The 22,260-nt window shown below is 49.2% G+C and overlaps 1 protein-coding gene across 6 annotated transcripts in view; it reads right to left on the reverse strand.

Moving 5' to 3' along the window:
• Positions 1-22,260, reverse strand: part of LOC137436831 (nesprin-3) — a 97,312-nt gene that overhangs the window by 20,813 nt on the left and 54,239 nt on the right. For 5 of the 6 annotated variants that reach the window (XM_078787162.1, XM_068130984.2, XM_068130983.2 and 2 more), the window contains 4 exons: positions 21,877-22,014; positions 19,470-19,541; positions 9,883-10,029; positions 96-236 (listed from right to left, as the gene is read on the reverse strand). In XM_078787162.1, coding sequence (XP_078643288.1) covers positions 96-236; positions 9,883-10,029; positions 19,470-19,541; positions 21,877-22,014 — 498 coding nt within the window. The remainder of the gene's footprint in view (positions 1-95; positions 237-9,882; positions 10,030-19,469; positions 19,542-21,876; positions 22,015-22,260) is intronic. The other variant, XM_078787164.1, reaches the window with a different exon arrangement.

Raw genomic sequence — 22,260 nt, forward strand, 5'->3', positions numbered from 1 at the left:
CACACACACACACACACACACACACACACACACACACACACACACACACACACACACACCCTTAAAACAGTGGCAAAACTTCTCGGCCTACAAACCTCGAGAGAGTGATGCAGGGTCTGGTACCGTCTTGCCAAGGTGTGCACGTGCTGCATAAACCCTTTGTCGTTATGGTCTTGCACACCGTCAAGCAGCCTTGCCATGGCAGGACCTCTCTCCACCACCTCAGCCCACAACACCTGTGTAAAATGCAAGTTGGTTGTAATATAAATGAAGAAGAAGAAGAGGTTTCGGAGGCGTGAGACTTCTCGCTGGCCTATTTATGTGCAAGCGCTTTGTGTGTGCGGATAGGCGGTTTCTACAAACTGAATGGGTTATGTGGTTCATCTTGGTAAGACAAGACTGATTGATGGCTGAGGTGTTAGAAAGCTTTACCCCGTTTTATATATGCTTCTATATGCTTTGTAGGACTAATGAGATTTTTGTCTATGTGTGTAGGATGTGAAGATTGATCTCAATAGAGCCTCTTATCTTGGAGCAAGGTCTTGAATCGTTTTCATTACAATTTATTGAAATCAATTCTGAGACGTTCAAGGATCATGGAAAAGCTCATCAAATTGGAGCGCTTTTGCGGCGACCCTAATGCAAGGGATTCCGCCGGCCAGTGGACCCACTGGCTCCATTCCTTGGGGCTCTATACGGAACTTGTCCCGGATATTACAGACCCACAGCGACTGAACGTCCTGTCCTGCAACGTGTCTCACACCGTCTACGAATACGTCTCCCATTGCACAACCTATGCGGATGCAGTGGAGACCTTGACAGCTCTTTATGTTAAACCTCAAAGCATGATTTACGCTCGGCATCTTCTAGTGACGCGCAGGCAGGAATCTATGGAATCGCTAGAGCAAAACGCACAGGTCTTGCGGCAGCTTGGCAAGGACTGTGCCGTCCCGGATCGCATGGCCTTGGAGGGCACTGACGATCTAGTATGCAATGCTTTCATAACCAGGCTCCAGTCTCCCGCGATCCGCCAGCGCCTCCCCGAGAACAAAACGCTGACCTTCAAAACGGCTTTAGACCAAGCCCGGGTACTGCAGTTGGCTTAAGTCAGATCTGAAATGTATGGCCGGCCATTCGTAACTGCTGACGCTACGGCCTACACTGATGATCACGGAGAGTCAGATTCTGCCACCGAGCGAGCGCCCACCCGGGTTATCGCGAGCCGGAATTCCCGCAGAGAGGGCTCGGACGACGAGGAGAGTGAGCCAAGCACCGCGGCCATGGCGACCCCTGCTGGGGCGACTGCCAAATGTTTATTTTCTGGAAATCGCCACCACCCCCACTTGCTATGCCCTGCATAGCGGTCAACCAAAGCCCGACGGACGACGCTCGCAGGAGCGCACATATCTTTGGGTTCACGGAGAGCCCCGAGCGGCCTAGCGCGGGCTGTGATTCCGGTTGAAATCAACGGCGAGTCGGTGAAAGCACTGATCAATACTGGAAGCGACCGGAGCTACATCAGCCAGCGTCTCGTCGAACGACACAGATGGCCCACTGTCGAGGCGACGCAACACGTGTGCATGGCTTCGGGGGTTTTGTGGCAGCGATCGCGAGGATTCTGTGTAGTCAAGCTGGTAGCCAATGATGTTGCGTGCTCAGATGTGAAGTTAATGGTGTTCCAGAATCTGTGATATGACGTGTTTCTCGGACATGACTTCTTGAATCGGCATCAACGTCTAGAAATGCAGTTCAGCGGGGCTCATACTCTCTCTGTAGGCGCCGCGCCGAGCTCGGTATGCGGCTTAGTGGAGATGGCTATCGAACCTCCCCCGCTGTTCCCAAGTTTAACACGGAATTGCCACCCTGTCACCATAAAATCTAGGCAGTATTCGCAGCCCGATGTCCAGTTCATCGCTGACAATACTAAACGACTTTTACTTGAGGGAGTCATCAAACCCAGTTGCTCTCCCTGGCGGGCTCAAGTGCTTGTCGTCAATAGCGCTAATCATCGCAAACGCATGGTCGTCGACTACTCACAAACGATGAATCACTTTGCACAACTAGATGCCTACCCGCTCCCCAGAATGGATGAAATGGTCCGGGCTGTATCGAACTACCGAGTTTTCAGTACGCTGGACCGATGCAGCGCCTATCATCAAATCCCAATACAGGAAGCTGACCGCCCCTATGCAGCCTTCGAGTCTGGTCAGCGGTTGTACCAATTTTGTATAATCCCCTTCGGCGTAACGAACGGGGTCGCATGCTTTCAACGGGCGATAGATGATATACTATCCAAGGAGCAATTGAAAGATGTATTTGTTTACGTCGATAATGTCACTGTTTGTGGTTGGAACCAGAAAGACAATGATGCTAATCTGCAGCGCTTCTTGGAGGTGGCCCAGAAATACCAGTTCACCTCCAACGAAGCCAAATGTAGTTACTCAGTGAGAACCATAGACCTCTTGGGCTACATGCCCAAGACCGGAGCTACGAAGATACGGCACGATTCGGCGCGGCTACAGCCCCTACTTGACTTGGCCCCTCCCGTCGATCGGGAAACTTTAAAGCAAGCTATGGGGTTGTTTGCGCATTACTCCCAGTGGGTCCCACGGTTCTCTGAGAAGATACGTCCCCTCATCGAGTGCAAAACATTTCCGTTGACCTTGGCTGCTCAGACTTCCTTTCAACAACTGAAGGATGACATAGCTGGTGCCGTTGTGACCTCCATTGACGAGACGGTCCCTTTCTTGGTGGAGACAGATGCGTCAGATTGCGCAATCGTGGCCACACTGAACCAGGGGGGCCGACCAGTGGCATTCTTCTCAAGGACCTTATCGGATAGTGAGAGGCGCCACTCCTCGATTGAGAAGGAAGCTTACGCTATAGTTGAAACGGTCCGCAGATGGTGACATTTCCTCTTCGGAAAACATTTTCAACTAGTCACAGATCAGCAATCTGTCGCCTTTATGTACGACGGGAAACACTCTCAAAAAATTAAGAACGAGAAGATCGCGCGCTGGCACATAGAATTGGCCGACTAACTTTGATATTGTGTACCGACCGGGAAAGGATAACCGTTCAGCTGACGCCTTGTTTCGGCCCATCTGCTCTGTAATGACGGTCTACGAGCTGCGTACCATACATAATTCGCTTCGTCACCCGGGCATCACCCGTATGGCTCATTTCATTCGAAGCAGGAACTTACCTTTCTCCGTCGACGAAATACATCATTTATGCAAGTCATGCCCGGTTTGCGCGGAACTCAAGCCGAGTTTTTACAAGCCTCCTATGGGTACGTTAATACACGCTGGGCGGCCTTGGGAGCGGCTGAACATCGACTTCAAAGGGCCCTTGCCCGGCGGCAGAGCGCACCGCTATCTTCTCATGATAGTTGACGAGTTTTCACGATTTCCGTTCGCATTTCCGTGCTCGGACATGTCGTCCACCACTGTAATTAGATGTCTCCGGCAGTTGTTCCTATCCTGCTTTCATACACTCATACACAGTGACAGGGGGACGGCGTTCTTATCTCGGAAAATCATGCAATATCTCCTCGAGCGGGGTATTGCCTCCAGCCGCACCACTGCGTACAATCCCCAAGGGAACGGCTTAATTGAACGTCACAATGGGATTATATGGCGGGTGTTACATATTTATGTGAATGTATGGGAATTACCATTCAGGTCTTTGCTTATCCGTGTGGAGTATATTAAGTTGTTGTGGTTGGAGGGTCAGGAGCCCTTCGGAGGGAGTGGCCGGAAACGGAAGTGGCCGGAAACGGAAGTGACCGAAAAGGGAAGAAGAAAAGACACGAGGGAACAGGACGAGTATTCTTCTTGATCTTCCTCGCCCCGCGACGACAAAAGGTGGAATCGACCTCGCGCTGCGTGGAAAACAGAGGCGTTCCGAAACCCGTTTGGCGAGAGGAGTTACCTGGACGCGTAACTACCTTTGGACACGTCAAGTCCCCGTGAGTTCGTGCACGGAACCAAGCGGTCGCACGTTGGGCCACGCGCGTGTTGCAAACCGCGCTTGGTTTTGCCCCGTCTACAAGGACGCGTACGGGTCGCACGTTGAGCCTCGCACGCGTTGCAAACCGCGCTTGGTTTGCCCCGTCTACAAGGACGCGTACGGGTCGCACGTCGAGCCTCGCACGCGTTGCAACCCGCGCTTGGTTTTGCCCCGTCTACAAGGACGCGTACGGGTCGCACTTTGGGGCCTCGCGCGCGTTGGAAGCCGCGCTGGATTTTGCCCCGTTGCTTGGCAAGGAGGGGCGCTGCAGCAGCTGTCCCCGGTACGAGACGGCACGTTTGGAGCACGTCCGCCCGGGGTTCGTTCAACCGCCCGTGTGCGGAGACGAGAGACATTGTGAGAGACATTGACCACGGAGGGAGTCAGGAGTGGGGCTCACGTGAGGAATATATAAGATGGCCATCTTAGAGTTAGTGTAGATGAGTTTGCATCTTTGTAACATTGATTGTACATGGTTGATGGTTGTTGATTGCTCAGGGAATATATTATTGATTATTCCGGATCCTTGGTGTGGGGTTTCTTCTTGACCGGAATTCATATGGGTTGCGTTACGAAAGCTCATATATATCATCCTACTTGCTGGCGAAGGTCCTCTCACGGTCCGGGGGTCACCGAGACCAGGTAGTCACCGAGGGGACCACGTAACAGAATTGGGGGCCCGTCCGGGATTTAAAATTGTATAAAATAATAAAATAATAATTTTTAGTAATTAAAATTTATTAATTAATTATTAATTGGTAAATTTTTTTGTTTTGAGAAATTGCGGTAAAATCTTGGGTGAAGGTTAACAGGTGTTAACGATAGGCACCATGGCGTTTGTGGCACAGAACTTTGGGGTAACACCGAGTGAGGCACAGTTCCGAGCGTTGCTAAAGTCGGACCTCTTGAAATTGGCCAAACATTTTAACTTGGAGGTCCGAACTAATTTGAGGAAGGCAGAGTTGCAGGCCACGGTGATACAATCTATGGTGGGATTAGGAACATGGGACGAGTTAGCCTGGGAGTGGCTACCCGAAGAACCAGAAGACGTTGAGCTCCGGAAACTGGAGTTGCAGTTACGGAGCCAGGAACGGATTAAAGAAGAAGAAAGGAAAGCAGAAAAGGAAAGAGCAGAAGAAGAAAGGAAAGCAGAAGAGAGGAGGGAAGAGAAACAAGCGGAGGAAAGGAGAGTGGAACGAGAACTCCAGGAAAGGTTAAAAGAAGAAGAAAGGAAAGCAGAAGCAGAGGAAAGGAGAGTGGAACGAGAACTCCAGGAAAGGTTAGAAGGGAGAAAAGCAGAGGAGAGGAGAGCTGCAAGGGACCTCGAAGCAGAGGAGAGAAAAGCGGAAAGGGAATTAAAGGAACGTGACATGGAGCTTCAGCAAGAAATCAAATTCAAGGAGCTGGAGTTAATGAGAGAACGGGGAGAGGCACCACCCTTGCTGACGGGGTCGACACCTAACCAGAAAACCTGGGATGTGGGCAGACATGTGAGGCTGGTTCCACGGTTCAGTGAAAAAGAAGTCGCGAAATTTTTTCCACACTTTGAGAAAGTGGCTCGACAATTAAACTGGCCGGAGGAGGCATGGACCATACTCGTGCAAAGTGTGCTGGTGGGGAAAGCTCAGGAAATTTATTCGGCGCTACCAATGGACCAATGTGCAGATTATGAGGTACTGAAGAAGCACATCCTCAAGGCCTATGAGTTGGTTCCGGAAGCTTACAGGCAAAAATTCAGGAATGCCAGGAAGAGGGAGAGTGAGACCCATGTGGAGTTTGCCAGAGTGAAAGAAAACATGTTTGATCGGTGGTGTGAGTCAAAAGGAGTCGGGAAAGACTTCGAGGCATTGCGGGACTTGATCCTGGTGGAGGAATTCCAGCAGTGTGTCCACGAGGACATCAAAGTGTACCTGCAGGAAAAGAAGGTACCAAAGTTGTGGGACGCAGCCACCATGGCAGATGATTATGCCTTAACCCACCGAATAGGGGTCCACGAACCTAACTCCTCGCCTAGATCTCCGCAGGGGAGGTGGGGAACAGCAGGTGCGGAGAACGACCATACATGGCGGCGGCCTCGAGATGATTATGGGGACAACTATGATACCCCACCGGTTCGAAATCAGAGGGATGCGGGCCCAAGACAAACTTATAGTTCGGGGGGCCCGAGGCAGACCCCGAGTTTTTCCTCCGGACCTACTTGCGCGTTTTGCAAGAAACCTGGACACTTGATGTCCAGTTGTTACCTCATGAAAAGGGACAACCCAGAGCGGAGTCCGACTATTACAACTCCGAATGCGATGGCTAGCGTAAGAAATCGCCATCAAAAGGGTTACCAACCATTTATTTCAGAGGGGTTTGTGTCATTGGATGGAGCCTCGACTAACCGGAGACCGGTTAGGATATTGAGGGACACAGGGGCCCATCAATCTTTAATGCTTGAAGGCATTTTGCCATGGTCCGAGGAGACGGCAACGGGGGATAGTGTTCGTTTACAGGGGATCGGGGGTGGTGTTAGTGCTCCCCTTCAGGTCATCCAGTTGGAGTCCGATTTGGTGTCAGGACCGGTCACCGTCGGTTTACAAGCCACGCTTCCTGTAGAGGGTGTATCTGTGGTTATCGGGAATGATTTGGCCGGGGGTCAAGTTTATGGTAACCTGAGGGTTGGTAAAGAGCCCAGCAGGGAGAATAACACCACACCAGCTCGGGATGGCGACAAAAGTGCCAAGTTGTTTGTAGGGGGACTGAACTTCAAAACAGAGGAAGAAATTCTGACCTCTGTCTTCAACAGATATGGGCCGCTGGTGGAAGTGCGGGTGGTAAGAGACTGGGAAACGCAACAGTCAAGAGGGTTCGGCTTTGTCACGTTTGCCAGCACAAAAGACGCCAGAGAGGCAGAGAAGAATTGGAATGGCAAGGATTTGGAGGGTCGGACCATAACAGTAGGGAAGGCATTTCGTAGGCGTCGAGAGGTCTACAGGAGAGGACAACTGGGCGGTAGTTTTGGTGGGGGCCGCAATCAAAATTATTATGGAGGCTCCCTGAGTTACGGCCGCTCCCGAAGGAAGGATTGGCAAAGTAGGGGCCGAGAAGGAGACCGCTATTCATGGGACTACAGGGACCAGTGGTCCCACCCTAATTATTAGGGAAGTTCTGAGAAGTTGAAGCACTGAAGGCGGCGGAGCCGCCGAGCCAAGATTCCTACACGAATTAACCGTGAACGCCGTTCCTAAAGGCGTCCATGTAGTGAACTTTCATGCACGGACTAACCGTGAACTCCACGTTCCTCAAGGCGCCCCTGTAGAGAACTTTCCTGCACGGACTAACCGTGAACTCCGCGTTCCTAAAGGCATCCATGTAGTGAATACTCGGCTTGGCCTCCCGGAAAAAGTGTTATCGAGTTGCTTAACTTTGGATCTTTGATCAACCCCTTAACCTTCATTCCCAAGAAACTCACGGTCAAAGTCAGAGGGTCATGAGATGGAGTTTGATTTGGCAGGGACAATGTCGTTGTTGGTACTTAGTCCAGAGGGAGTAATCTGGAGGGGTTGAGTTATCTGGTTTGTTTCTCCAAATTGGCCGGCGAAGAAAGTTTTCGCTGGGTTCAAACTTTCTTTCTTGAAGGGGGGGAGTGTTACATATTTATGTGAATGTATGGGAATTACCATTCAGGTCTTTGCTTATCCGTGTGGAGTATATTAAGTTGTTGTGGTTGGAGGGTCAGGAGCCCTTCGGAGGGAGTGGCCGGAAACGGAAGTGGCCGGAAACGGAAGTGACCGAAAAGGGAAGAAGAAAAGACACGAGGGAACAGGACGAGTATTCTTCTTGATCTTCCTCGCCCCGCGACGACAAAAGGTGGAATCGACCTCGCGCTGCGTGGAAAACAGAGGCGTTCCGAAACCCGTTTGGCGAGAGGAGTTACCTGGACGCGTAACTACCTTTGGACACGTCAAGTCCCCGTGAGTTCGTGCACGGAACCAAGCGGTCGCACGTTGGGCCACGCGCGCGTTGCAAACTGCGCTTGGTTTTGCCCCGTCTACAAGGACGCGTACGGGTCGCACGTTGAGCCTCGCACGCGTTGCAAACCGCGCTTGGTTTGCCCCGTCTACAAGGACGCGTACGGGTCGCACGTCGAGCCTCGCACGCGTTGCAACCCGCGCTTGGTTTTGCCCCGTCTACAAGGACGCGTACGGGTCGCACTTTGGGGCCTCGCGCGCGTTGGAAGCCGCGCTGGATTTTGCCCCGTTGCTTGGCAAGGAGGGGCGCTGCAGCAGCTGTCCCCGGTACGAGACGGCACGTTTGGAGCACGTCCGCCCGGGGTTCGTTCAACCGCCCGTGTGCGGAGACGAGAGACATTGTGAGAGACATTGACCACGGAGGGAGTCAGGAGTGGGGCTCACGTGAGGAATATATAAGATGGCCATCTTAGAGTTAGTGTAGATGAGTTTGCATCTTTGTAACATTGATTGTACATGGTTGATGGTTGTTGATTGCTCAGGGAATATATTATTGATTATTCCGGATCCTTGGTGTGGGGTTTCTTCTTGACCGGAATTCATATGGGTTGCGTTACGAAAGCTCATATATATCATCCTACTTGCTGGCGAAGGTCCTCTCACGGTCCGGGGGTCACCGAGACCAGGTAGTCACCGAGGGGACCACGTAACACGGGCATTACAATGGCTCTGCGAACCCGCGGGATGACCTCGAACATGTGGGAGCATGTTTTGCCGGAAGCGTTACATGCCATTCAGTCCCTGTTATGTACTGCGACTAATGCCACTCCTCACGAGAGAATGTTCAAGTATCAGCATCATAGTTCTAGCAGGCAGCCTCTACCCTTGTGGTTGGCTGAGCCGGGCCCGGCTTTCCTGAAGCGGGCAGTCAGACAGAGCAAATACGAACCGCTCGTTGACCTCGTGGAAATATTGGAAGCTAATCCAGAATACGCGCATGTTCGTTTGGCCGATGGTAGAGAAACCACAGTGTCGGTCCGGCATCTCGCACCTTGTGGGGAGGTTGACCTGCAGCCCGGCATGAGTGTACCGGCCGAGGTCGACCCGGGTTCCCCCGCCCGGATGGATTCGTGCCCGAACAATGCGGCGAGTAGCGATGCCGCTTCAGACCCCGTCGGTTTGTCTCCTCTGTCACCTGCGCCAGAGAGCCTTCAGAGCCCTCAGAGTAAAATGCCCAACGAGGGGGGCTTGCCACTACTGAGTGTTGGGGGCCCGAGCGCTGACGGGGTCTATCGCACTCGTTCTGGCAGGCTATGTCAGAAACCTACGCGTTTTGGTTGGTAGATTTTACGCACTGATATCCGACTCTTACACCTGCTGGCCGTGATCTTAACGGAGGGAGATTGTAATAAAAATGAAGAAGAAGAAGAAGAAGAAGAAGAAGAGGTTTCGGAGGCGTGAGACTTCTCGCTGGCCTATTTATGTGCGAGCGCTTTGTGTGTGTGGATAGGCGGTTTCTACAAGCTGAATGGGTTATACAGAGATACGCGCTGGTTCATCTTGGTAAGACAAGACTGTGATTGATGGCTGATGTGTTAGAAAGCTTTACCACATTTTATATTTGCTTTTATATATGCTTTGTAGGACTAATGAGATTTTCGTCTATGTGTGTAGGATGTGAAGATTGATTTGAATAGAGCCTCTTATCTTGGAGTGAGGTCTTGAATCATTTTCATTACATTGGTTTACAAGAATCGAAGGACAAAAATAGAATTGGATTAAATATGACAAGTTACTGGCACTGGTCCTTATACATTACTGTGATGGGTCCTTGTACATTTGGTTTTCATTTGTGATCCCTTATAACTTTACCCACAATATCTCATGGACCCGTATGGGATACAAAAAGCAAACCAACCTGTATGTTCTGCTGTGCAAGGGCCTTTCCAGATAAGTCTGACTGTTTGCATAGGCTCTCAGCAAGTGCTGGCTCTGCCTGATCCAACCAGATCTCAAGCATTTTGATCGTCCGTTGATCTCGCTCTACACGCTTGCTCCACTGCAACTGAATGGGTCATATGGGGGATGTGGAGTGGGGAGAGGGGGTAAGGGAATTTTTGGTTTGCATGGATAAGAATACAATTCAAAGTCAATAAATGATGGAAGAGACAGGAAGGAGTAGCTAAAGAAAGAAATTTACATTTTGAGACATAACAAGGATTATAGCCTGAACTTGTATCTCCACGTTGAGGAACCTATAACCACCAAGATAAAAGCTTTGACATCCCAGGGAAAAGGCCGGCACTGCGACCATTTAGTGAGGTCAGTGATTACAGAAATTGAGGAACATTCACTCTCTACGACTGCCGTCCCTGCACACTGCCCTAAAACTACCTCACTACAACTCACCAAACAGTTGTATGGCTAAAGGTGCACCAAGGGGACAGTTATTATAAACCTCAGAGCAGAATAGCGTAAATAGTTGTATTGTGTAAAGCCTCCTGTACAGGTGAGGCCAGGTGGAGGACTTGGGCACAAAGGCACCGAAAAAGCGCTTCACGCTGTAAATGAACTACCATCACAAACTATTTTGGCAGCGGACTGCGAGCCATGGGGGTAAAGTTGGCTGCGGAGCCCTGGAGAGGACCAAAATGTTTACCTGGAGAAGGAGAATGTTTACCTGGAGAAAATGGAAAAGGCAGCACCACCCACTGGAAGAGGGTGGTCAATGACAGAACTAGAGGGTGGACCCTGAGGTTTGAAAGCCACGGATGTGCACGAGAGATTACATTTCATCCCAAGGAGATAACATATTATGTCTCTTCTCCTCTCTGTGTTTCATCGCTCACCACAAAAGGAGAGTTTGGAGAGTCACAGAGACATCACTCGTCATCGATGCCATTCTTCTGCCCTGAACCTCACCTCACAATGTGCCATGCCAACTTGCACTAAACCAGGCCAAGACTATCTCGTGCCTGCTTAAAGTCCTCACCGACTCCCTTCACTGTGTGAATCTGGTATTTTCGGCACCACAGTGGGCTATTTATTTCTTTTGTACATAAGGTCGCGTTTCCGCATTGTACTTTGCCTATTTGTCTGTCTTTGTGGGGGAGATATGTCCGGGTTTTGTTGTCTTGTCCATTCCCATGTTGGTATCATTTTATAATAAACTATTTTAACTATAAGGAACGTCTTCCCTCCTTTTGCCTTCATAGTTTCATGCAGTTTCATGTTCTGGGCATGAACAACATCTTCCCGCTAACGACTTCAATTCAGCCAATCACTGTTCAGCTGTTCTTGGGTTATGGCCCACATGTACACAACTACACGGTGGTGATCGAGTCCCATATTCGTCACAAATACATTATACGAGTGACAATACAAATAAAAAATACATTTATATATTTTCTTACTTATTATAAATGTTTATATTGTTATGAATTTGGTAATGCAACATCTAGAGCTAGGTAGATCTGAATAGGTAGGTATTCGGCTGTCGTGACAGGGACTCTACATGTAATAAGTTATTGATGTTCAGGCGGTTGTCGGGGTAAGATGTATGAGTGTGGATCTACCTGGAGATTCGAGTGTTAAATAGTGAGGGATTAAGGGTAACGCCCCTGTGAGTCTCACCTAGTAGTCAAACCTTTGTCCATTATGGCACTGCAAACCACATAAACATTAGTTAGGTCCTTAGCGCAACATTAAATAATCCCCTTTCCCTGACAAGGACTTCGTATTAAATTGACAGGAAACCAGGTCAAAAACACCACCACAATTGGCCGCCACCGTGTACACCTCCCAAAGGCCTAAAAACCTGGCCGGCACGTGTTATGCCAGGACCGCAGGGTCGCGTAACGGGGGAGATGTCAGGAGTCGCGGGAGGCTTTGATTGGCTGAGGAGTGCGCAATGTGACGTGATCGGCCACCAATATAGGCGACGGTCGGACGCCATTTCAGGAGTTGAGTTGAGTTGTTGAGTTGAGTTGAGTTCGTGGCAGGCACTGGCAGACGCAGGCAGGCACCAGAGAGTTGAGCGGTGGTGGAGAGTTGGAGAGGACACGCCATTCCAGTCGCAGTTCGAGTGCAGTTCGGGTTGTAGGGAGTCGCAGGAGACACACGAGAGCACACCCAGTTGGCACTGAGCAGTTCGTTGGCACTTGGCTGCCAGCACTCCCGCGTCGTCGAGTCGAGTGGAGTTGAAAGGAGTCCTTCCTGTCCCTGGTCAAGTGGAGCCGCTGGCCTGCGTCGGACGCGTGGTGCTTGGAGCGAGGGGCCTCGTGGTGTGCGATCGGGCCGGAAGGAGCGGTGCTGGACACCAACCATACAAGACGACAAAGACAGATAAGCCCGATCTCCGCGTATATTTTGAACGACGGGACGTGTTATTTTCGTGATTAATCTCCCTCGTTTGTGTTTGCTGTCAGTCGTGTGGGGACGTCCCGATTTAGGTTTATTAGAGTTATTAGATTTACCGGCGGGCTTTTTCACTGGCTTTACTTTTCCTAATAAACCCTTATATTACTTTTTGTACATAATATCTGAACGCAGTTTTCCTGGGTGTTTGATTTTAATCGATAAGGTTGCGGAGCCTTCGCTGCGTCTGGCCTTCCGCGCGTTGGTGTTGAACTTGAGTCCGCCATTGAGTGTTCGCCTCGGGAGTTAAAGTCTCGCAAATCGGTCATCCGTAACTGTGGTGTTAATCACGGTTACGCGACAAGTGGTGTCAGGAGTGTAGGATTTGAATCCGTCGGACAAATTTTTTGTCCGCGGCGAGACATCGACACGGTCGGGCGTACATTGCGTCCGACGTTCGAACGCAAAATTTGGATAGGCGAGGCGGAGAAATTTAATAATCAATTGGGCATACGGAGCGCGATATCGCGTCTTCGTCAAATTTAAATTGTGTTTTTGGAATTGAAATAAATACGCGCGCGGGGAACGACCTTCCGAAAAGCGGATGTCGGAGGTCGACGAAATGGAGGTGCGTAGCGAGGCCTCCGTCAGCGTCGGGAGTGAGCCGGAAATGGGGGATAAGGAGGATAGCGTTGGAACTTTCCCCGCCGCTGGGACGGCCCCGATAGATCTCCAGACCATAGTAAATTTAATAAATGCTCAGAGGGCCGATAGTGAGCGATTGGGAAAGCAAATGGGAGAAATGAAAAGTGGGATGGAAAGAAAAATGGAGTCCCAAGGGAAGGAATGTAGGGAAGGAATGAAGGGAATGAGTGATCGATTGGAGGAACAAATTGAAGGGATGGAAAATAAAATGGAGTCCCAGGGGAAGGAATGGAGGAATGAAATAAAGGAAAGGAATGAACAATTGGAAGGAAAAATTGGGGAAATGGCACAGCAGCTGGGGGAACGAATTGATGGCATAGAAGGGAGAGTGCAAAACCAAATTACGGACAGACTGGGGAAATTTGAGGGTAAAGTAGAAACTCAAATGGGGGCACAGGAGAAGCCAAAGGTGGCAAAAATTGAATCGGAACGGGGGGAAGCTAGATTGGGAACAGGAGAGAGTACGGCCCATGCAGATGTGCACGGGGCTCAGGAGCCGGGAATGGCAAAATTGGGAATTGCACAGGGAATGGCAATTGAAGTAAATGGGGAGACCGCAGGTCCACAGGTGGATGGGGAATGTCCACAGGTGGATGGGGAATGTCCACAGGTGGATGGGGAATGTGTACAGGTAGAGGGGGAATGCCTGCAGGTAAACGTGGAGAGTCCACAGGTGAGCGGGGAAGGAAATTTGGAATGTGAGAGTTGTAATGGGGAATGTTTCCCACATTCTGGCCTGGTTGTTTATCGGGACCGTGTGGATGTCACAACACCCCAACCGGGGGATGAATTTGGAATTGTGCAGCACCAGGGCGGTGGTGCGGAGCAAGAGGGGGTAGAGTTTTTGGGGGTCCATGCGATAGAGCCGGACCGGGTATTTATTGGGGATATTGATCAAAGCCTGGCGGGGCCAGGAATGATTTCTAATGATGAGGATGAGTTGATCCAGCGGCTGGAGACCTGTGACAGTCCCATGGAGGTAGAGCTTGATCAGGCCCAAAGGAGTCTGGGGGAAGAGGTGAGTTGGTCCGAGGAGGTGGTTGGAATGACCGAGGGGACGCTCACTGTACACTGCTATTTGGAAACAGAGGCTCCAAAATTGGACAACCAGTTGGGGGAGTGTGTTGGCTCCGGGCTGGATTTGGATCTTGGAGGATCGGGAGATAGAGCTTCTGGAGATTTGGTCCCTGTAGGGAATTTGGATCAACTGCAGGGAGGGGCAGAACAACCGGTGGTAGAGGTTGTTCCCTGCAGCTGCGGTTTGGCAGTGGGAATGAAATTTTTTTAAATAAAATTACAATGGGAACTTGATTTGGAGCAGCCATGGTGGGGATTGGTCCCCGGGCTGCGGGATTTGGACATGGAGAGGTCATGGGTGATGGCCTCGGGCAAAAGTTGCCCCTTTCAAAATTTGGGTATGCCGGCCAGCTGGGGGGCTGTGATGGCGAGATTTGGACGTGGGGTCCAGCCTTGGGTGTCGAGGTACGACCTGGGTCCCACGGGGGGTCTGGTGGAGTGTGGCGTCCCTTGTCCGTCGGGGCGCCGTCCGAGCTGGTGGCTCGGGCCGGCAGGGTCACCGGACCCTGGTGGGGGTTAAGACCTCCAGGGAGGTCCGAGGTGGTTTCTCAAGCCTGGGATGGCAAATATTGAGGACCACTAGGGGGAGGTGTTGTGGGTCGCGCTTTGGTGGTGGCACTGTGGGCGGCCAACTTGGGACTGATGTGGTGACCACCCGGGCATGCGGCCTGGCACTCTCCTCCAGGGACTCTGGGACAACCAGCATGTGGTGACCTGGCATGGTGGTTGGTCTATGGACGCGGGTCAAACCGAATGGACAGGGATGGAGATAGCCTGCCGGACAACCATTGGGGCATCTGTGGAACGTGATGGTGTGAGTGACCTTCCACAGATGCTCCGTTGTGATTTATGGACTCTCGGGTTGGGAAGAGAGCCATGGGGATGTGAATCGGGAGATGTGTAACGACGAGCCGAGCATATGGGCCATGCTCGGCTGGCATGTGTATGGCAAAGCATCCTTCTTTGGTGAGGTGAGTGAAATGTGACAAATGGTTGGCATGGGTAATCTGTGGGTTAGATGGAAATTTAAGGGTGGATTTTGAAATGCCATGGTGGACACTGTACAGTGACGCCATTATTGATCCAGGTGTGTAGACCAAAGTGTTGGAGGCTGTGATGAAATTAATAGGGTAGCAAGACACAGCTTTCAACTGGTTGCGGGGGCAACTGTGCTGATATTTGGGACGCGGGATGATGGGGATGTAGTTGTGTAGCCTGAGGGTCAACGTGGTGCTGTGCGTGTCCGAGGTGTGTGAACCATGTCTTCTGGGTGGGTCTCCTGGTGGAGCATGGCTGTTGACTGGACCTTGGTGTGGTCATGTGTGGGTGAGCACTGGGGGGCTGCAGTTCTGTAGTCGGACTGGGGGATGATGGGGAGGTGCAGGGGACGTGGCTGTAGGGATGCCACGCACTGCGACCGTGCCCCCCAGGGCCGAGGTTGTGTGTGCGGTAGTGTGTGTTTTGGCAGCAAGTGCTCACCACATTGGCCAGCTGGGGCTGCTGCAGCTGTGTTCCTCGCAGGGGGGCCGAAGGATGGATGGTGGGTCGCACCCTTATGGACACTCATGGGCCATGTTGGCGTTTTGACTGCTCACCTTGTCCCGGTGACCCTTGCACGGTAGAGGTGCAGAGCTGTCGTGGCCACAGGTAGTTGTGTAGTGATGATCACCGTTGGATGCGGATCCACATACCTGCCAGTGTAGTGGGGACAAAAGAGAAATTTGGAAGTATTTGGTAGGCCCAATGTGAAATTTTGGGAATTGTAGTGGTGGATGACACCCTTGAACCTGACCAACCTGCAACTACCTGCACTTAAGGTGAGTGTTTTAAGGAGTACTGTCCCAGGCTTCAGGATTTGCTTTGGGAAATTGGGGACATGTAATTTGGAGTTGGGAGGCGGGTGAGAGTGATGACATGGCCGGTGAGGGGATGGAATGGGAGCCACAGTGTCTTGTGGGTGGCGTATGTTTTTGTGTTGTGGTTAGGTGTTTTGATGTGGTCGTGAGAGTGGAACCTGGAGAGTGAGTGATGATTATTGGAGATAATGAGGGGCGATAATTGTGCTTTTGGAAATGTACTTTTGGGAAGATGTGATGGTTTAAATGTGAACTGGGGGGATTTCACATGTAGCAGGCCATGGCAAGCCTTGTAACACCTTTTACACCATCTATGAATTGTACTGAATTGTGCCGAGTTGTGTGGAGAATTGAATGGCAGCGGGGGAGGAAGTGTGTTTTGGGGTCTTGTGGGTGGGGAAGGTGTGTGTGTCCGCAGGTACAGAGCAAGCTCTGAGGAGCGATGCCTGCGGGCCCCCCTCTGCGGCAATTACCCCTGGCAGCCGGTGGTAACTGGAAATTGGAGCTCGTCGGTGGAGGGTCTGGTTGGGCGCCGCGGGGTGAGGAAGTCCCCCGGTGACCCGTGTTGCTGCGCGAAAGCAGGAGGCAAAGGAGCCTGGTGTGTGTGGAGACCCTCACCGGCGAGGTAACGGCGGAAAGGGGCTGTTGGGCTGTCATGGGGCCAAGAGGTAAAAAGGGGGGGGGGCAATGAACTTGTAAGTCGGTTGACTTGTTTTTGGGACTGCGGGCACCACAGCCTGATGCGCCCCCACCATCTTTTTGTGCGGTACCTCCCCGCTGCCTAGTTGAGGAATGCACACACACGTGAATGACATCAATGCCATGGTCCTGCAGGGGGGTGTATTGAAGAAGAACCTTATTGATTTTTGAAATGCCTTGATGACCTATGGAATGAGAATGAGTGGTTAAGGGGTCTGTGTAGCATGAATGTGGGCGAAATCCACCGAGCCGTGTCACTCACCTGTAACATCTGGACAGGGCCGTGGAAAATTTAGGGGGATGCATTGGGGATGGCCCCGCAGGTAAGGTTGTGTCTTGTGGCATCCACCGGGGGACGCGGTCTGTAGACCGGGGTATGTACAAAGGTTAGAGTTTTGAGTTTTGGAAAGATGGTTAAGTTTTGTGGTTAAGTTAGTGTTGTGTGTTGTTGTTTCCTCCCTCCACAGGAACAACGAAGAAGATGTACATACTTGCATGATGGTTAAGGGGTTCAGCATGTTAAGGAAGTGTAGGTAGGTAGTCCGACTCACTTCCCACAGCCCTTCCTGATTGATTTCATAGGTTAATTAAGTGTGTGACAGTAAGTGTTAAGGCTGGAATGGTAGCCCTGCGGTGAACCTTGCAGGAGCTACGGTTCCAGGGGGGGGGCTGTGTTATGAATTTGGTAATGCAACATCTAGAGCTAGGTAGATCTGAATAGGTAGGTATTCGGCTGTCGTGACAGGGACTCTACATGTAATAAGTTATTGATGTTCAGGCGGTTGTCGGGGTAAGATGTATGAGTGTGGATCTACCTGGAGATTCGAGTGTTAAATAGTGAGGGATTAAGGGTAACGCCCCTGTGAGTCTCACCTAGTAGTCAAACCTTTGTCCATTATGGCACTGCAAACCACATAAACATTAGTTAGGTCCTTAGCGCAACATTAAATAATCCCCTTTCCCTGACAAGGACTTCGTATTAAATTGACAGGAAACCAGGTCAAAAACACCACCACAATTGGCCGCCACCGTGTACACCTCCCAAAGGCCTAAAAACCTGGCCGGCACGTGTTATGCCAGGACCGCAGGGTCGCGTAACGGGGGAGATGTCAGGAGTCGCGGGAGGCTTTGATTGGCTGAGGAGTGCGCAATGTGACGTGATCGGCCACCAATATAGGCGACGGTCGGACGCCATTTCAGGAGTTGAGTTGAGTTGTTGAGTTGAGTTGAGTTCGTGGCAGGCACTGGCAGACGCAGGCAGGCACCAGAGAGTTGAGCGGTGGTGGAGAGTTGGAGAGGACACGCCATTCCAGTCGCAGTTCGAGTGCAGTTCGGGTTGTAGGGAGTCGCAGGAGACACACGAGAGCACACCCAGTTGGCACTGAGCAGTTCGTTGGCACTTGGCTGCCAGCACTCCCGCGTCGTCGAGTCGAGTGGAGTTGAAAGGAGTCCTTCCTGTCCCTGGTCAAGTGGAGCCGCTGGCCTGCGTCGGACGCGTGGTGCTTGGAGCGAGGGGCCTCGTGGTGTGCGATCGGGCCGGAAGGAGCGGTGCTGGACACCAACCATACAAGACGACAAAGACAGATAAGCCCGATCTCCGCGTATATTTTGAACGACGGGACGTGTTATTTTCGTGATTAATCTCCCTCGTTTGTGTTTGCTGTCAGTCGTGTGGGGACGTCCCGATTTAGGTTTATTAGAGTTATTAGATTTACCGGCGGGCTTTTTCACTGGCTTTACTTTTCCTAATAAACCCTTATATTACTTTTTGTACATAATATCTGAACGCAGTTTTCCTGGGTGTTTGATTTTAATCGATAAGGTTGCGGAGCCTTCGCTGCGTCTGGCCTTCCGCGCGTTGGTGTTGAACTTGAGTCCGCCATTGAGTTTTCGCCTCGGGAGTGTAAAGTCTCGCAATCGGTCATCCGTAACTGTGGTGTTAATCACGGTTACGCGACAATATGTATAAAGAAAAACAAATAAAATCCTATCCAGAATGACTTTTGCAATTGCCGAGTGAAAAGTAAAAACACCTGATTGTAACTTAAGTGGGGCAGTTTGTTGAGATCATATTAACAATTATCTATGATATTATTCTGAGTATTTATCTGCCCTTACTTTTTTATGTGAGACCCATCTACCTCCTGATCTGCTTTCCTAAAGTGGATCCACAATGGAGATGGAAATAAGTATCCAGCAGCTCGTTTCCAATTTAATGACTTTTATGTCGACTAAGCGTCATCATGTGTCAAGTAATGGATTTTAATTTATTATCTCTTCCTCTTCTTTAACGACTACAATTATTGCCATGTTCTTGTGGAGTTGGCTGGGGGGAGATTTTCACCCAAGTCTTTCATGAACCGGCTGGCCAGGACTGATGCTTTACCGAGTAGTTGGAGCAGGAATTTGTAATTTGCCCATGGTGCCGTTCATAGGTCACCTACTCTTCATGAAGGACACCATGGGGATATTTAACGTCCACCAACAAATGCCGGTAGACGAGACGCCCAGTGTAATGTCCATCCGAGGGACGGCACACACATTGATGAATCACCCTGCCTGGGAGACACCAGAATGACCGTTTGTAGCATGGGTCGGGATTCAAACCCAAGCTCGACAGCTTAGAGCGAGTGCGAGTGTCTCTCGACCATTCTGTCAGCCCAATCAATCATCTCAATAGGCCAAAATACATCGTTATATATTTTATGATCTTTGAGGAAGATACAGCCAGACCCTGGTGAGAATTATGAAAAGAAACACACAGAGAAATCTCTTCAAAGACAAAGACACGTGATAAAATAGAAAGACTCACATCTGGTCCTTCATCATGTCCAAGACCTTCTTGCCAAGCTGTGGAGCCGGCACCAGCAGAAATGGACCAATCCTTTGGGACAGAAGAAAAGTATCAATGACTGCACAGTCCAAGAGGCTTCAGTGTTGTTAGTCTTCTTCATTGTATTTCGTATGCAGCACGTGCCTGCGGATTTGCATCCCATTTTTGCTGGGATCACTGCTGTGCTGCTGATGCAATTCCCCCTGTACGTTAATGTGGGAATTTGTCATTTCTTCAAGGTGCGGGCAATAGCTCGTCTACTCTTGACAAATTTACCGGGGGATCTTCAACGTCCACCATTTATTGCTGGCAGATGGGTCGCCCAGTTTAACGTCCATATAAGGGACGGCACACACATTGATGAATCACCTTGCCTGTGGAACACCGGGATGACAGTTTATAGCTGGGTCGGAACTCAAACCAAGGCTAGACAGCTTAAGGGGCGAATGTGCATACCTCTAGGATTATAGGAGGGGGTCAGCCCAGTATTATTAGTGATGGATCTGCAAAATTATCTTTTTTCAGTACAGATATAAAGGCACGTGGAAGAACCAGAGGATAGAAGGTCAGTGGAGGTCTAATGGTGTGGCAGGGTGCAGGCGAACATAGGATGCACAGACAAGAAGAGGCTAACAAGAGAATCAAGGACCATGAGTAGGAATGGGGGTTGACACTACAATACTAGATGGTGATGAGTCACAACTTACAAATAAATGAAGAGAAAGAGTAGGATAAGAGTGACAATCAGGTGTGAGAAAGGGGGAAAAAAATGGAATGAGTACTTTTGGGGTTGACAATGGGACTTCAAGCGATCATCAAGAGTGGTCCAATAGATTTTAAAAAGTACAGTACCAGCTCATCTTTCAGTTATCCCATCATTTTCCTTCTGTAATCTCGACTTTACCTACAATCTCAATGCAAATTTCTGGTTTTCTTACATTTATTAGGTCTACCCTCTAGATTTTGCCGTACTCGATACATATCGACACCACTATGAATGATCCTTCACAAAGGAAGGTATATAGAGATTTCTCCTTCAATAACTCTTCTTAAAAGGCCTTGACATTCACAAAACCGGTCAGATACTTACTAAAACCTAAATAAAACCATTTGACAAGATATATGTATTTCCTGAAAATTATTGTCCGAGAGCATTGTTGAAATGTTTTGTCCAAACTTCATTGGCCTACAAAAGGTCAATCAAAAATGAGCCTTTGAGAATTAAACTGGGATACCCCACATCCAGGGCCAAATATGATTGAGTGCACTAAAGTAATCTTTCAAGGTCAGTACTCCTTTGGTGTTAATAATAAGGAACTTTGGCACAGGAAGAGGCCATTTGGCCTTATCTCAAAAGTACACAGTTGGGGCCAGTCTGCCCCCAAGCTTTCTCTTTGAATTCTCCAACTCAGGATCAAGATGGCCTGCTGGAAAGCTACTGACTGGATAATGCTCGAGATACAGTCACATGAAAAAGTAAGTACACCCCATGTAGAGTTTTGATTTTTTCAACATATTTCAACATATAGCTATTTGATCTTCATTTCAACAATATTGATAGATAAAGGTGATATAATATAACAAATATCATGAAACATTTACATTTTGTCGTCCATTGTATAATTTAAATAAACATAAATGCAAATTTTGCATGTGGAAAAAGTAAGTACTTATCAAATTATCAATTTATCTATCAAACATAAGTGCAAAAGTTGCCGTTTTGTCATGGTTTAAACCAATCATAATTCAAACAATTATTTTGTGCAAATGTATTTGTAATATACGTGATATCACATTTTATAAACAATTGAAGTTGAAAAAAAAAAAACCCGAAAAAATTTCCAAAAATATATATTTCTTTTTTTTCCCGAAAAAATTCCAAAAATAAATAAATAAAAAATTGGAAAATTTTGCAAAAAAATACCCTTCAGACATACCGACGGGAGAGATATGTGCATAAAAAGTTTGAGAAAGTAGTTCAGTGACAAGACAACACAACACAACACACAGATTCTCATTCTATCTATATATATCTTTTTACTTGCATTATAATTTACTCTGTCTCCTTGTATTTCTACATTTATGTCATTTTGTATTTCCAAAGAACGTTTTTGTAGTTTCCACTCCCTTACATTTGTAGCATGCTGCATTTTTTATGAGCTCAAGGGGAGAGAGATTGTTTGCTCAACTTTGAAAGAACTGTTGCAGTGTATTGCTGATGAGAGCTCAAGTCTGAAATACCACTTTCCAAGACTATGTTGATGGAAACTATTGCAAATCCATATGGACATTTTTGCAGAGTAGTGATCTCTATGGTACTATTTATGAGTCATGCACAAGAAAGTAGGATTGGAGATGAGAAAGAGCAACAGTTAATAAAACCCACCGAGTGGAATACTTCATTGTTTGAGCCAGAAGAGATACGTTCTGGAACGTCCTCTTTCCTTTGCTCTGGATTTTCCTCCATGTGACCTTCCCCCCGATCCACATCGAGAACACCATATGCTGACACTGCATCACATTCCTGTTGGTGGTAATCAAAAGCATCTGGTGAAATGAAGAACGGATAAAGTAATAAAACAAACAAAGAAAGATAGAAGAGGCAATGAAGACAACCAAATTGAAATTGAAATGAAGACAACAAATCAAATAAAACAACCTAAAAAACAATAAAACAACCTGTACAATAAATAAATGTACAACAATAAAACAACCTGTACAAGCAACAAATAAAACAACAAATAAAACAGCTCTCTCTGTGCTCTGTCCC

The sequence above is a fragment of the Myxine glutinosa genome, chromosome 11, assembly GCF_964187855.1.
Source record: "Myxine glutinosa chromosome 11, kmMyxGlut1.1, whole genome shotgun sequence".
NCBI lineage: Eukaryota > Metazoa > Chordata > Myxini > Myxiniformes > Myxinidae > Myxine > Myxine glutinosa.